The following is a 17,740-nucleotide window of genomic DNA, read 5'->3' as shown; positions in this document are numbered from 1 at the left end:
AGTTGTTAACACTCTAGCGGTCACATTTTTGCCTCAATCATCATCAAACTTGGTCAGGATGCTTATCTAGTTGATAGCTCGGATGAGTTCGAACATGGGTCATCTCGGATGAGAAACTAGGTCACAAGAGCTAAAAATAGAAAAACCTTGTTAACACTCTAGAGGTCACATTTTTGCCTCAATCATCATCAAACTTGGTCAGGATGTTTGTCTAGGTGATAGCTCGGATGAGTTTGAACATGGGTCATCTCGGATGAAAAAGTAGGTCACCGGAGCTAAAAATAGAAAACCTTGTTAACACTCTAGCGGTCACATTTTGCATCAATCATCATCAAACTTGGTCAAGATGCTTGTCTAGGTGATAGCTCGGATGAGTTCGAACATGGGTCATCTCGGATGAAAAAGTAGGTTCACCGGAGCTAAAAATAGAAAAACCTTGTTAACACTCTAGCGGTCACATTTTTGCATCAATCATCATCAAACTTGGTCAGGATGCTTATCTAGTTGATAGCTCGGATGAGTTCGAACATGGGTCATCTTGGATGAAAAAGTAGGTCACCGGAGCTAAAAATAGAAAAACCTTGTTAACACTCTAGCGGTCACATTTTTGCATCAATCATCATCAAAGTTGGTCAAGATGCTTGTCTAGGTGATAGCTCGGATGAGTTAGAACATGGGTCATCTCGGATGAAAAAGTAGGTCACAGGAGCTAAAAATAGAAAAACGTTGTTAACACTCTAGTGGTCACATTTTTGCATCAATCATCATCAAACTTGATCAAGATGCTTGTCTAGGTGATAGCACGGATGAGTTCGAACATGGGTCATCTCGGATGAAAAACTAGGTCACAGGAGCTAAAAATAGAAAAACCTTGTTAACACTCTAGTGGCTACTGTTGTGATCCAAATATTCTGTTAATTGGTCTGAAAGTTTGTTTTGATGATTTCTAAGTCAAGTTCGAACATTGGTCATCTTGGATGAAAAAAACTAGGTCACACCGCCCAAATATGGAAAAACCTTGTTAACATTCTAGTGGTCACATTTTCGACTCAATTATCATCAAACTTGGTCAGGATGCTTGTATAGGTAATTGCTTGGATGAGTTCGAAATCGCATGTGGAACTAGGTCACCGGAGCTAAAAATAGAAAAATCTTGTTAACACTCTAGTTGCTACTGTTTTGATCCAAGTATCCTTGAAATTGGTCTAAAAGTTTGTTTTGATGATTTCTAGGTCAAGTTTGAATATGTGTCACCTGGGTAAAAAACTAGGTCGCAGTGCTCAAATATGGATAATCCTTGTTAACACTGTAGTGGTCACATTTTTGACTCACCTGTCATGAGACTTGGTCAGAATGCTTGTCTAGGTAATTGTTTGGATGAGTTTGATAAATCAGGTGAGCAATCTAGGGCCATCATGGCCCTCTTGTTTAATAACATCCTTCACATTCTCATTCGCAATTTCTATCACAGAATCATCACTCGTACTACAAGAAGGTAACAATGTTTCCAAAGGATCGGCAATTCTTTCCGATTTTTCAGGTGTAAAAAAATTACGTATCGACATTTTAAAGATAAAGTCAGTTATGATTCAAATGAGAATAAAAGCTAACGGGTCTGACTAAATCTTACTTAATCGCATAGCGAAAAAGGTATAAGTAAAAAGTGTTCACGGAACGGCACGACTTTGTCAAAAAACTGTAATTTAGGCCGTAGCGACTTAATATTCGCGGAATTCGCGGTTACCTTAAATGCGCGAAAGTTTGTCTCCGCGAAAATGCCGACGTTGTGAAAAACGCGAAATATTGTATCCGCGAACATTTCTAGGAATACAGTATTTGGGTAGCACGAAATACCCAAATACATTGTATAGCCAAAATATACTAAAAATGAATGTGTTATACTAAAAAATGTGCTATTTTAATCATGAATACAATATACACTTACATAAAAATTGAAGACAACCTGCAAAAACAATTGCTGTCACAAAGTACCACTGAATGTATTTCTTAGATGGAGTTAGATTTATGTCATGAACTACATGTATTATATTGGTGTTATTAAATGTTGTTCTAAACATTACCATGAACATATTGATAGGACAAAAAAATCAAATAACTTGAAATTTAATCTTCTAAGAAGTCATTAAAAAATCCAAAAAGGTCCTTGATAAGTCCTGGAAAAGTCCTTAAATTTTCAAAATATCTAAGAGTGGGAACCCTGCAATATATACTATGTAGAAATTTTGTTGACGCAACTCCTCTTAAACCGGATGGCAGATTTTGCTTAAACTTACAGGGATGAACAACGTTAAGGTGTAGATGGTAGTAAAGGAAGGAATTTTCGCTGCAAACAAATTTTACAGAATTATGGCCCTTTGTTGATTTTTTCTCTATATACTATGTAGAAATTTTGTGAATGCAACTCCTCTTAAACCGGATGGCAGATTTTGCTTAAACTTACAGGGATGAACAACGTTAATGTGTAGATGGCAGTAAAGGAAGGAATTTTCGCTGCAAACAAATTTAACAGAATTATGGCCCTTTGTTGATTTTTTCACTATATACTATGTAGAAATTTTGTGAATGCAACTCCTCTTAAACCGGATGGCAGATTTTGCTTAAACTTCCAGGGATTAACAACCTTAATGTGTAGATGGTAGTAAAGGAAGGAATTTTTGCTGCGACCAAATTTAACAGAATTATGGCTTTTTGTTGATTTTTAGTTTTCAACTTGTGGCACATGTAGTCCAAAAAATATTTGACCTAGAGTCATAAGATTGACAGAACAGTGGCGTGTGGGGGCATCCGTGTCCTATGGACACATTTCTAGTTCTTAAATAAGTTATACATTTGATCTGTCAATATAAACTTGGATCCTTTATCATAAATATTAAATGTCAGAAACCATTGTAATTTAAATGGAATACTGTGAATTCACTTAATTTCTTGGACTTGAAATTTTGTGTTTTTGTCACAAAGAACATTTTCATGGGTTCTTAAATTTGTTGACTGCCGATTTTTCAAAAAGGTAAAATGTAAATAATGTGATGCAAAATAATGTTACAGCGGATGAAATAAAATTTCTTTAGATCTTAAATTTGTGGATTGACCTCTTCACGAAAACCACAAAAATTAATGCACCACAAATGATAATGATTTTGCAGTATAAGAAATATTTCTTAATGTTATTATGTTTTTAGTAAGAACTATAAAGCATATGATATAAGTGTGAATTACAAGCACTTTGGCATTAAAGTTCACAAGATGTGAGATATCAGATGTGAGATACATGATGTGAGATATAAGGTATATAATGTGTGAGATATAATATGTGAGATTAATAGAATCTATCATTAGGTTAGATAGAGGATAGGGAAATCCCAACCCGAGGGTGATCGGTTCCATCGGGAACGAGCCTTGGTTGATTATTTTTCGCACTCACCTGGACACAATGAATATCAGTGAAACTAGATCTACTTGCTACGCCCTAGTTTTGAAAAGCGGGGCGGGGCTTAGGCGCCTGATGTACGTCCGCAAAAAATTGTACTGACCAAGTTTATGTGTGAAAAATTCAATGAAAATGAATTCATATGAGATCACTCATCAAAAAGTAAGGTTATCATGATAAAACACATCAATATTAAAGTCGGAAAGTGTCATAATGTAAGTGTTTATAAGAAATTCAGTCCATACTTAAATGGTTGCCAAAAAGCGTTTACCGTTTGCAAAGATTTTTATACTTATTCGATTATTTTGGCCGAATATTCAATTAAAATAAATCAAAATGAGATTGTCATCAAGAAGCATCGTTATCATAACAGAAGACATGGATGTTCTTCAGGTAAAGTGTCATAATATCCGATTTTACGAAGAATTTTGCGATATTTTAAGTGTGCTATTTTTAGTAACGGGTCGATATTGAAAAGGGCGGACCTAGGTAGAGTAGGACTCATTGCAGTGTGAAAATTAATATCAATCTATTTTGATTCCGTGGACAATTTAATAGATTAGCTCACATATTTTTAATACATTTTGACGTTTCATTTTTGTTAAAATAGGAGTGAATCGCGTATGTGTAGGAATACGTTTTTAGAAGTGCTGCACATTGAGTGTGAGATAAGCCCATGTGAGATAAGATTTTCCAACACCACTATTTTTAGTAACATTTACAAATTTTTCTATCTGGTTAGTGAGAAATAAGGTGTGAGATATAAGGTGTGAGATAAAAGATGTGAGGTATAAGATGTGAGATATAATGTGTGAGGTATAAGATGTGAGATATAAGGTGTGAGGTATAAGATATGAGATATAAGATGTGAGATATAAGGTGTGAGATATAAGATGTGAGATATAAGATATGAGATATAAGATGTGAGATATAAGGTGTGAGATATAAGATATGAGATATAAGATGTGAGATATAAGGTGTGAGGTATAAGATATGAGATATAAGATGTGAGATATAAGGTGTGAGGTATAAGATATAAGATGTGAGATATAAGGTGTGAGGTATAAGATGTGAGATATTAGGTGTGAGGTATAAGATGTGAGATATAAGGTGTGAGGTATACGATATGAGATATAAGATGTGAGGTATAAGATGTGAGGTATAAGATATGAGATATAAGATGTGAGATAAAAGTTATGAGGTGTGAGATATAAGATGTGTGATATAAGGTGTGAGATATAAGATGCGAGGTATAATGTGAGAGATATAATATGTGAGATATAAGTTGTGAGGTAAAAGATGTGAGATGTGAGGTATTAGGTGAGAGATATAAGATGTGAAGTATAAGGTGTGAGATATAAGATGTGAGATATAAGTTGTGATATATAAGGTGTGAGGTATAAGATGTGAGATATAAGATGTGAGATATTAGATGTGAGATATAATATGTGAGGTATAAGATGTGAGATATAAGTTGTGAGATATAAGGTGTGAGATATAAGATATGAGATATAAGATGTGAGATATAAGGTGTGAGATATAAGATGTGAGATATTAGATGTGAGATATAAGCCATGAGATATAAGGTGTGAGATATAAGATGTGAGATATAAGTGTGAGATATAAGATGTGAGATATAAGGTGTGAGATATAAGATGTGAGATATAAGATGTGAGATATTAGATGTGAGATATAAGCCATGAGATATAAGGTGTGAGATATAAGATGTGAGGTATAAGTTGTGAGATATAAGATGTGAGATAATATAAGGTGTGAGATAATATAAGGTGTGAGATATAAAGTGTGAGATACAAGATGTGAGATATAAGATGTGAGATATAAGGTGTGAGATATATTTTGTGAGATATAAGGTGTGAGATATAAGATGTAAGATATCATATAATATGTGAGATATAAGATTTTACTGTAATATATCAGGTGCAGGAGAATATTATGAAGAAGATGAGAATTTTATGGATCAAGCCATTGATGGTCAGGTGTTCAGCTTTCTACATAAATCAGTTGTTTCAGTAGAGAAACTTCATAAAGAGGTCAGTATTGTATGTGTATATAGAGGATATTATACAAGTGTAGGTTCAATACTGAGTTGCATAAAGTTATATTATGGGAGTCTCTGGCAAGCATAATATTATTTCATCAACAAGTTCAACAAATGTAGTAATGGACCTACAATCTATTTAGCACATAACCAAAATAATAACTGTAAAAAAATCTTTTATGAATTGACATGCCTACAATGGAACGTTAAAATCAAGTGCACATTTATGCTGTTTGTATAAAACAGATGATGTCACATCAAATTATTATCACACTAGTGTAATATCGTTTTTTATTGAATGGCTTATTGCCACTCCTAGGCCATGGTTTATGTGATAAATTATTTTTGATGTTGGATCTGTAAAATTTCTTTCACCTTTTTATCATAATCATTTTTTTTTAAGACTGAACAGCTGTTCTTGTTGTTTAACTCTGTCACAAATTGTTTAGATTCATATGAAGTACTTTATTTCATATATTCATGTTTGTCATTTAATGTTTTCAGGAGTTCTATGTAAGGCGACTTCATGGATTATTGACAGACTTCATTTATTACATGCCCTTAAAGGTAATTATCATGTGTTAAAATCTTTGACATTCAGAAAGCAACTTCATTGAAAGATATGTTGTTCTTTTGGCCAGGATCTTTTGTTCTTGCCCATATTTCTTTTGTCTGCATGCCTTGGAAATACTGAAATATGCATTCAGAGAAGTTAATGATGTAAAAACTAATTTTATGCCCCCACCTGTTGAGTGGGGATGCATATAAAGTTGTTTATCCATCACACTGTCACTGTATCCTGCTGTCCATCTGTAGACTGACTAAAGTGGAAAGTGGGGGTATCTGTGTCCATAATCCATGTCTTATGGACACATTTCTAGTTTTGATAATGAATTATAAGTTGATATCTGATAAAAATAACATGAAAGTGTTTTAACTGTTATCCTTCTATATATGTGCTGTTATCATGCTTGATTTGTGAAGTGGACTAGAGTTTTCCAGATAATTACAAGAGACTTCACTACATAAATACTAGAAGTCTTCAGCCATCTATTTATCATTATAATACTGCACGTTTGTAACGTCGCTTTTCATTTGATAACCGTGACGTTTATATACTTTTATATACACGGCTGTTGTCGATTCCTGAAGAAATCTTACTTTTTTTCTCTAAAAAATGATGTTTGCTGTATAATTAATTTGTTATAAAAATTGTTGATAGGTTATATGGCCATATATTAACGGCTGTTTGCAATATAACCCTCGCCTAGCGGCTCGGTTTATATTTACAAACAGCTGTTTATATAGGGCCATATAACCTGTCAACAGTCTTTATAACTGATAATATACACTTTAGTCAGAGTGCATTGATATTCAAGCTACTAGCACTAGCCTGTCATCTACACCTTCTGATGTAAACTTAATATAGTAAGATTAATCTTTATTTCAGGTAAAAGAAATTCGTAACCGTGGTGACGAGGCAGCAAGAATTATAATGGCACATCTACAGGAAGGTCAAGACCCCCCTGCCAACTTGAGGAGAGATTTTGAACATCTATTACTATTGGTATACATTATTATTAGTATTACCTTAAAACTTAACAACGTAAGATTTGTTCATTATTTTGTAATAAATAAATATGTTTGATCTTGGTCCACCTGCCACATACAGTAATATTTTATGATACATTTTAGCTAATAATTTACCTTGACTATTCAACAAAAGTATGTATAAAGTTATTTTGTATATTCAGCTGCAGTGATTTTTTTTTTAGTTTCACACACGTCTTGTAAAAACTTTTAGCAATATATTGTACTAAATGAAAACCAATTTTAACCATTATATATTATTTCAGATTAGTAAAGTTATATGAGAAGGACCCACTTGACCTTGACCTATCACTGGATTACTGGTGTCCTGAACCTACAAGTCAACAAGACTCATTCCATCATAGACCTCCACAAAGACAGGTATAACATGATTGTATTATTTGTGTTTGCTTTACCTTTCTTTCTTTTCACTGATCCTTTTCAATTACAATTTTGTCTTATGGTGATTTCACCCCATCTAAATTTTCGTAAATCGACTTGTTTAGCTTCTATAAGTTGAACTGTTCATTACCAATTTTGGGGATCTAAACTTGAAAATGTGTCGCCAATACTGTAATCACTGTATACTGGAAGCATAAACGGTCAATTTGCAAGTTGTAAATTAGAAATGTGACACTATAATTTCAGGTAGCATTATACAAGTTTGTACGTATGGCAGGAGATTTATTACCGGCCTCCCTGTATGTACCGTACATCAAGATGTTGACAGGACTAGCATCCTCTAAACAGAGTGCTCAACATTGTTACAATCTACTCAAGATAAATGGTATGTAAAGTTTGAAGATTCTCATAAATTTGAACTCTATGTAAAATGCAATCACTGGTTAGCTGTTAATTATCTTAAATCAAGGTTTCCTTTTTTAAAGGCTTTACTTGTTAATTGACTTGATCTAAATTACTTTTTTTGCCCATCGTCAGATACCCACAGCTGAAACATTAGTATTTATCAGCCTTGGGATTTTTGGCCAATATCCAATCGATTAAAGGTGTGTTAAAGACAGCTCTTTCATTGGTTGCCTCAAGATTTTATGAGGTGGTTAAAATCCATTAAAACGCTCTATGTGATGTTTTATCTTACAGACAAACTTGCGGCAGTTTTTGTTAAACACGATTTCATTGGTCGATATTTTATGCACATGTTGTTGTATATTGACGCAAATTGATTCATGTTACCCATGGCTTGATAACGTTAATCAATTGTGGATATTCGAGGATGTTTTTTTGCCCATAATTTTGTATTCATTGCTTATAACCCTATATCCTTTACAGTAACACCTCACATGTAGTTTAGATTACACCGTCAAGTCAAATGAGAGAAAAATGTTGCTTTGCTAAACATGATAAATGTGATAAAATAAATAAGTTTGCTTATTGTTCCTATATCATGTTTTTCAAATTATGATGATTTTCTTTACATGTTAAGTAACTGATATTCATTGAATTTTTTTTTTTTTTTTTTTTTTTTTTTTTGATAATTAAAAATGCAGACTGACTAATTCACAGGGAGTACATCAAGTACAGTGTCATGGGATCACATTTTCACGTCATTGAATCAGTACTACAGTAGTTTAAGACGCGAGTCTCCACTCACCTCTGATCCCTCTATGTCATATAGACTGCACAGTCGTGTCATCACCCCGCAAGAGCTGGAAGGGTTGATCATGGTGTTACAGCTAGTGAGGAGAGTTTGTGAGCAGGTAATGAGTTTTATTTGTGATTGTAGCTTATGCTTAGCATGAACAATGTACAATAACTAATATTCTCTTTCCTCATTTAGCATCATTTGAGATACATGTAAATGATTAAGTATTTTTATTAAGTTTGTATTTTCTTCAAATTATTGCACCCTCTAAAAGAAATAAATAAAATAGTTGAAGTCTACAAGTCAGTTTTCTTTAAAAAAATATATAAATCATTGTATTTAAAAAGTGTTCCCACACAAAAGTTTTTATTCCCTTATGAAATTATTGAAATTACTTGCTTTTATGTTGTGTTTTAGATCCATATAAGAAAAGAGTCTTGTTTGAGTTTGTAGATGTAAAGTAAATGAAGTTTTTGTCTATGTTTACAGAGTGAGAATTGTTGTATAGCTATATATGAGAATCAGCAATGGTCAGTGGTGATGTTATTGTTTGGACTGGTCAGTTGTAGTGTTCCTCCACAGATGAAGTCTGAGTTGTTGAAGGTTCTAGCTTCGCTAGCTAAGATGCCCGAGTATGCTGCTACATTATGGCAGACACTGGAGGCCTCACAGGTATGTCTTATACCAGTAATTCTCACACAGGTATATATTATATATGTGTGGCTAACGAGAAGCCTTTAAGGGCTGAGGCATCGCAATCACAGCCACCATTTATCCCTGTGTGATTTTAAGTGGTGACTAAATGGGTTCAAATTACTAAAGTCTATGCATCTCTTAGCTCCAGCAGGTGATGTGGTTTTGACCCCTGGTGTTGCTTTAAGTTTATAACAACCAAGGTTAGCCAAAATTATCTTTCCTGTTTTGGCGCCATATGACCTAAATTGTGTTAATGCATTGTAAAACCAAACAAAACAAACAAAATATATACCAGATATTAGACACTTACATTCTATGTTATAAGATAAAGGTTACAGTATGACTAATACAGATCTTATTTGGACAATAAAACCTAATGCTTTAGTTCTAGAGTTTAGGCTGATTGATTGTTAGTACAATATTCAATCACTTATTAGCCTTATAATATAGATAGAAAATAACTTAAAGAAAATAACTTTTTGCAGTCAGAATGCAGTTGCTTGAAGCACATGACTTGAAATAATTGTCTTGAGCATGAACCTTGGTTTCAACCAGTTTGAATTATGTGGAATAAATTTCATTTTTAAGTTTAATCAGGCTGTTTCCGTACCCAGGTCAGTCAATCAATCATTATTGTTATGCTGAATATGCTCTTATACATTGTATATCTATATACACATAAGTCTTAATAATTTAATGGGGGAAATGTGTTGCAGTCTTGCCTATTTTATTGTTTACAGGAAAGAAACTGCATGTTTGCAAAATAGTTTTTTTCTAGGAAACAAGGAATATATATTTATATACAATGTAATACATTTATCAGGTACTGGTGACAGTTCAGCAAGGGAATGGTAAACAGTCTGGAGGTATACAGATAGAATTAGATGAGGTAGAGTCTAGGAATGAAGAATACCCTATAACATGTGCCTTTCTACACTTCCTTACAATGTTAACAGACACACCTATCCCTGCAGCACTCGGGGCTGGATCAAGGGCACCAGGATTTGATCCCTACCTACACTATGTCAGAGATGATGTGTTCCTTAAGTTTGGTGCTAGAGCTTACAAAGATCCAAAAGAAAAGGTGTGTGTTTTTTCTTGTGTAATTTTGTATGAATTTTCTTAACAGGGATAAAAAAGAACTATCTAATTCTGGCATCTCCATGTTTTTGTCATTAAAGAAAATATTTAGAGAGGTTTCAGTTTCAGAATTGCAGTGATGATTTTAGCTATCATGTAAATTGAATTCATTCTATCATTTGTCAGGATATTCATATTTAAAAAAAGAGATGTAAAAATGAATATGAAATCTTTAATTCAGTTTGACATATCATACAGGGGTATATCAGTATCTTAAAGAACAAGGGTCTCCAAGACCAAATGGTATAGTTACTGACATTAAATCACTTGTACTGCAGTTGTGTGGGTTCAAATCCTGTGATTCATATTTAATTCTGTTTTATCATGTAGCTATCAAACTGACCTAGCATGATTTGTGGTTTAACTACATTTGTTTGTTTGTGCCTTATATTTTTCACCCGTGCACCTGATTAATTAGTATATTAAAAAAATTCTATGTAAACAAGGAACATAACTCCTAAAATATTGCTTTTGGAATTATGCCCCTTACCTTACAACTACATCCTATAATGATTATTAAGTACTGCAAGTTTAGTTAGTTGCCATAAGACCTTGGTCATGCTTGTATGTTTTAAAGCTGCACCATAAAAATATTATAAGGACAAAGAATAGATAACTTGTGACATCTATTTGTTAACATAGTTACGTGTATAAATGTAACAACTTGTCTCTAGAATGTGTTTTTCTATGTTTTCTAACAGTGGGAGGTAGCATCACTTTCACTAGGTATTCTCAGAAAGTTACTTCATGACTACGAGATCCAGGGAGATCATTTCATGGATCAAGTGATAGAGATGGGAAGTGGTCAAACTATAGTTGCCAATAAACCTGCCGGATTTACACTGATGGTCAACATGTTGAAAGATAGTAGACTTTATCAAATGGTAAAACTCTTATATTCTCATTTACTGTATAAGTGGTTAATTTTGCGACATGGAAATATTTGCAATTTTTGCAAATTGAAATTATTCGCAAATATTTGATCGCACAAAAATTATTTCTTTTTAGGCAAACTTTCTTCTTTCATTTGAAAACACATTTTCATACAGCATCTTACATGAATAAGTTTGACTGTTCAGGTACTGAGATTATTTTTCTCATTGCGTTGTTTAAGTTTGTCTTAACAAATCACAAATGTTTTGATAAAACAATATTTGTGTTAACAATTAACACAATAGGTTATTCATATAACAAAAGAATGTTTCAAAATATGAAAAGAAATGTGTGATCAGGGTTTTTATCAAACTAACAATGTTTATTTTATGCTTTTCAGTGGATTACTGATTTATCCGTGAAAATTATATTTGATAATTTCACAGTGAAAATTATCAAAATATAATTTCACACTTTTCAATGCCAAAACTACTTTTTTAAGATTTTTCCCATGGGGTACCTCAATTTTATTTTTGCTAACAATTCTGACAATGTCAGGCTGTTTAAAGAAAACGCAAAGCTGAAATTGATAAATAACTTAAATGTCAAAAGTAATAAAAAGAAGAAAAATTACTTCTATTCATTCAAATTCCAATCACCAAGTTTCATTTCTGAATTGTTTGTTTCATGTTTACAGTCTGAAAAATACATTCCTTCCACATGCAAACTGCTCTTGATGACATTTGGGCATATTAAAGTATCCTACAAGCAATAACTGCCGTATGCTTTACGAAAAATTGAAAAGCAATGACAGCTATCAGCTCGTAGAACAAGTTAAATACCCAGCATTCCGAGCAAGTTCCAAGTTTTCCATTTTCATAGCTGCCTTTTTCTTGTTTTCACATCTGTAAACACTTATGTTTTGTCTGTTTCAATCCTCAAATATGTTTTCTTTCTTTTAAAAAGGTGTATGACTAACAAATCCAAATGATATCCCTCCGAATCAAACACAATTATTTTCCTCCCATGAAATACACAACTTTAAAAAATGGCTGCCGCTTACATTTAACAAAGCCAGGTCTAATATAAATTAGCAGTAAGTAACAGAAATATGGATGGATGGTTAGAATTTTTCTCCTACAAGAATTGTTTGTTTTTATTATAAAAACTGATTATTATAAAAACAAACAATCATTCATATTTTTTTAACAAAATAAATAATATCACTGTCATTTAATGTTGATTGTCAGACTTATTTTTCAGCTCAAGACTTCTTGTTTTTAATGAGAAATTCCGACTAAATGGGGCTCTCAATGGGGAAAACAGATTTTAATATTTACGTTAATATTATGGAAATTTCGTTTTAACTTGTTTTTATGCATAAAATAAAAAGAAAATTTGTTTGTTATGCCCCCGCCATATAATGGCAGGGGCATATAGTGTTACCCTGTTCCGTCATTCCGTCCTTCCGTCATCATCAGTTTCCGTTCATTATCTTAATAACCCTTGCACATATTGAACTCAAATTTGACATATGGATATGTCATGAGAAAATACAGGTCAAGTTCGAAATTGATCATGGTTCGATGATTTTTGGCAGAGTTATGCCCCTTTTACATTGAAAATAATATGAAATTTTCAGTTTCCGTTTATTATCTCCCAAACGGTTCAAAACATTCAATTCAAAATTGACATATGGATATGTCATGAGAAAATACAGGTCAAGTTCGAAATTGGTCATGGTTCGATGATTTTTGGCAGAGTTATGCCCCTTTTACTTTGAAAATAACAGAAATTTTCAGTTTCCGTTCATTATCTCCCCAACGGTACAACACATTCAACTCAAACTTGACATATTGATATGTCATGAGAAAATACAGGTCAAGTTCAAATTTGGTCATGGTTCGATGATTTTTGGCAGAGTTATGCCCCTTTTACTTTGAAAATAATATGAAATTTTCAGTTTCCGTTCATTAACTCCCCAATGGTACAACACATTCAACTCAAACTTGACATATGGATACGTCAAAGGAATGCGCAGGTCAAGTTCAAATTTGGTTATGGTTCAATGATTTTTGGCAGAGTTATGCCCCTTTTACTTTGAAAATAATATGAAATTTTTAGTTTCCGTTCATTATCTCCCCAATCGTACAACACATTTAGCTCAAACTTGACATATCGATATGCAAAGGAATGCGCAGGTCAAGTTCAAATTTGGTCATGGTTCGATGATTTTTGGCAGAGTTATGCCCCTTTTACTTTGAAAATAATATGAAATTTTCAGTTTCTGTTTATTATCTCCCCAACAGTATTAAACATTCAACTCAAATTTGACATATTGATACGTCAAAGGAATGTGCAGGTCAATTTCAAATTTGGTCATGGTTGGATGATTTTTGGCTGAGTTATGCCCCTTTCACTTTAAAAATAATATGAAATTTTCAATTTCCGTTTATTATCTCCCCAACAATATTACACATTCAACTCAAATTTGAAATATGGATATGTTTTTGGAATGCGCAGACCAAGTTCGAATCTGGTCATGGTTCAATGATTTTTGGCAGAGTAATGCCCCTTTCACTTTGAAAATGATATGAAATTTACAGTTTCTGTTCATTATCAACCCAACAGTGTTACATATTCAACTCAAAATTGACATATGGATATGTCAAAGGAATGCGCAGGTCAAGTTGGAATTTGGTCATGGTTCGATGATTTTTTGGCAGAGTTATGTCCCTTTCACTTTGAAAATAATATAGATACATCTTAGGAATAAGCAGTTTAAGTTTGAATTTGGTCGTGGTTCAATGATTTTAGACAAACTTATCTTTCCTGAATGTTGGAAAAAATTTGAACTTTCAGTTTCAGCACTCATACTTTTGTGGAAATGTATATAGCCATTATGTTGGCTACAAATATGCAATATGCTATTTTTAAAAGGTTAAGACTGAATAATTTCAGTGCCTTGAACATTGTATAAAAATGGTTAAGACTGAATAATTTCAGTGCCTTGAACATTGTATAAAAATGGTTTGTGTTAACATTGAAAAGTTTTAAGGGCTTTGAACTTAGAATGAAAAAAATAATTTGTGCAAACAAATTTGGAACTAAATATTATAACATTTGAAATTTTGGCTGCATGCGGGGGCATCCGTGGCATGATGACACATTTCTAGTTTGTTGTATAAGATGTAATTTTGTTTCATCTTACACACAAACAAACAAATATCCTCTATATATTTCAAACAATTATATAAATAATAAAGGTATTAAACAATTGAATAAAACGTTTGCATTAAAGGCATATTCTTGGCATGTACTTGTTTATTATTGATATCACAAAAGTAGTATTAAATTCAAGAAATCATTTTTTTGCATATATTTGCTCACGCAAGAAGTCCGCCTTTTGACTTTCACAAAATTTTTGTGACATATAAATATCCACTTATACAGTACTTTATTTTTGTTTTAAAATCCCTATCAGAATTAATGGTATGAAGACTGGATATCTGGTTTTAGATTACATTAATGTAGTAATGAACAGCTATTCTTATTATACAATCACATTGATAACATGAAAGGAAACTGAAGGGATTGTGTCTTGTGACCCCCTGTGTATAGTAACCTTATTTGCTCTCTCCAGTTAAAGGTCACTGAAGACCATCTCCACTGAACCTGTATTTTTAAAGTGAAATAATGTTTATAATCCAATTTCCTTTGACATATTTATTTCCTCATGAAAGACATATATATGCATGTATGAATGTAAAATTGTAAACATTGTTCTTTTAGATTCTGCGGATCTTAGATGATGCAATGACACATTTTGAAAGTTATACAAACACACCAGGTTAGTAAGTTCATAATAGCTCTATCTCTTCCTGTTTGGAAGAAATTGTCTATTTAGCTTATTAGCTATTTTTGATAGCTGAGGCATCGTTGTCTTTCAAAAGCTTTTATGTAGCCCATTTCTCAAACAATTGTTAAGGTATCTACACAAAACTTGCAATACTTAATTATCATGATAGGATGTATGTGTAAGGTAAGGGGCATAATTCCAATAATATTTTAGGAGTTATGCACCTTGTTTACTTAGAATTTTTATCAATATTATGAAAGAATTATTCTCAAGATTGTTACTTATGAAAGAATGTAACAGTTTCTGCAATACATATATAGTTCTTTACTGCCAAATGTTTGGCAGAATTGAAATGGCTTCAATACTCAAATATTCTTATATTTATATGTATCAGGACAGAAGAATTTAGAGAAATCTGCCTTATTGTGTCTACAAATAATAGAACTCACCCTAGAGAAAGAGGAACTGTTTATTGATATGGTTCGTGAGACAGGATCTGCTCTCCTTGTCACACCCGTGGAAAGGCTACTTCTTGGTATCAACCCTAGGACAAACCAGGCAGATTATATTGTCACTGTAGCAAAGTAAGTAATAATAATGATTAAAACAATTATCATATCACATCCCAACTGACTTATTATCAAAATGTACTAAAATGTAAAATATGTTCAAGTGAAAAAATAAAATATGTTCAAGTGAAAAAAGAAAGTAAAAGTACAGTGTATTGTGCAAAATCCATACAAATTACCAAATGTGGAAATAGCGAAACGAGCCCTTCATGTATAGAAATATGGTAATGAATACTGCAAAATCAGCCATTCTTTGCATGTAACATGCATATTATTACTTGAATTGTAAATATTTTTACTTTTCTTAAAAAAAAATTTGTACATTTTCCTTAAGATTGATTTTCTTATTTTATTTGTTTTGGCTCATCTGGAGGCATGCAGCTTTAAAACTGAAAAAAGAGAGACTAAAATAATATTTCATAACAATGGATCCAGACCAGCCTGCGCATCCCCGCAGTCTGATCAGGATCCATGCTGTTCGCTTAAAAACCCTATAACAAGTAGTGAAACTGATAGCGAATACGGATGCGCAGGCTGATCTGGATCCATGCTGGTCGCAAACCATTATGTTGGTTTTGTCATGACGCGGCTCATTTGTGTTATCTTAGTATCCCATGTATTGGAGTAAATAATTTGTAAAATCAAGTTAGCATGCACATCCGAACAGAATAACCTTACTTTAAACTGTTCACTCCTTAAGATTATATCTTAGAAATGTACATCCATTATACAAATTAAAGTTTATAGATGACAATTTTCTATTTAGGTACATAATGTTCAACAGTACAATGCCTGAACACACTTTGGCAGCTACAAGGATATTATACATGGTGGGAAAATCCAGCACCATACAGTCTGATCTAGTCACACTCTTTAATGAGAACAAGGTAAATTTTTATTATATTCTATATTGTCATGTAACAGTTATCTGTTATAGTTCAGCACTTGTCAGTGCCCAGTATAGGGCAATATGCAATACAAAAGTCATTTTAAAGGTAAAAATCTATTGAATGTTTCAGAGACAAATAAGGTTCTTAAATTTGTCAGGGGCATAAAATGTTAGTTGACTAAGACAGTGCTAATATTTGTAAGATTGGTGTAGAACATAAACTTTTAGAAAGTTGTTAGAATAAAGGTCATTGAAGTTTTATAACCTATTCAATTGTTTTGTATAAAGGAGACGAGCGAGCAATTATTTTACACGTTTTTGTGGATTGTTTGGATACTGATGACATGGAGGAGGAGTTAGGAGACACTCTAGTTGATGGATGACACTGATGTGTCCAGCAGTAAAGTTAGAAACTCTACAAGACAATATCTTATCAAACTTTTGATGAAATAAAGTCATTGGAACAGCCAGCTCCAAATCTAGCACACTTTCTCCTGAGGTTTGAGTTGAGAAACCTGTGAACAAAACAAACTTGCAGGATCAAAGGTAAGTCTCATGGGTCTTTCTGTATAAAAATGCTCCATTTTCTTCATGTTTTTGGAGTTTTTTTTTTTTTTTTTTTTTTAGTGTCTAACAGCTGAATTTTAATTTGAAGTCATGTTATGTTTAGCTATAGTTTTCCTTGTTAAAAAAGGGGAAGAAATTTATTATTTAAATAATTTTAGTATATGAATTTTTTAAAAAATTATTACAGACAAGAAGTTGCATTGATTTGAAGTAATGTGTATGTTTTAGGCTTCCAGTAATCTTTATTTGCATTCCTTTCATTAAGGCTGTTTGTTTTTGATTGCCAAATAAAATAGTGTAAAAGCATAGTCCTATGCAATTACCTTGTGTATGGTTTAAAATTATAGATATCACAGTTTTTCTTTGTTTGTGGAGAGAAAAAAAAAAGCGCTGCAAAGTTGAATGAAGCAGCACAAAGTATTATCATATTAAAACTTATTTACAATT

The 17,740-nt window shown here is 32.7% G+C and overlaps 1 protein-coding gene across 1 annotated transcript in view; it reads left to right on the top strand.

Annotated features, from left to right (window-relative positions):
• LOC132729634 (nuclear pore complex protein Nup205-like) overlaps positions 1-17,034 on the top strand; it is a gene marked incomplete at its 3' end in the record, with an annotated part of 35,030 nt that extends 17,996 nt beyond the window's left edge. Inside the window, 13 exon segments of the mRNA XM_060715440.1 lie at positions 5,387-5,499; positions 6,012-6,074; positions 6,958-7,090; positions 7,369-7,478; positions 7,746-7,884; positions 8,622-8,815; positions 9,190-9,372; positions 10,220-10,480; positions 11,238-11,420; positions 15,202-15,259; positions 15,663-15,852; positions 16,604-16,724; positions 17,015-17,034. Of these exon segments, the coding sequence (XP_060571423.1) occupies positions 5,387-5,499; positions 6,012-6,074; positions 6,958-7,090; positions 7,369-7,478; positions 7,746-7,884; positions 8,622-8,815; positions 9,190-9,372; positions 10,220-10,480; positions 11,238-11,420; positions 15,202-15,259; positions 15,663-15,852; positions 16,604-16,724; positions 17,015-17,034 (1,768 nt within the window).
• Between the last annotated feature and the right edge of the window lie 706 nt (positions 17,035-17,740).

This window comes from Ruditapes philippinarum, unplaced genomic scaffold, assembly GCF_026571515.1.
Source record: "Ruditapes philippinarum isolate M1 unplaced genomic scaffold, ASM2657151v2 ctg9395_1_1_1_1, whole genome shotgun sequence".
Lineage (NCBI taxonomy): Eukaryota > Metazoa > Mollusca > Bivalvia > Venerida > Veneridae > Ruditapes > Ruditapes philippinarum.
Note: the sequence above shows the minus strand (reverse complement) of the source record. Positions and strands in the feature narration are given on the sequence as shown.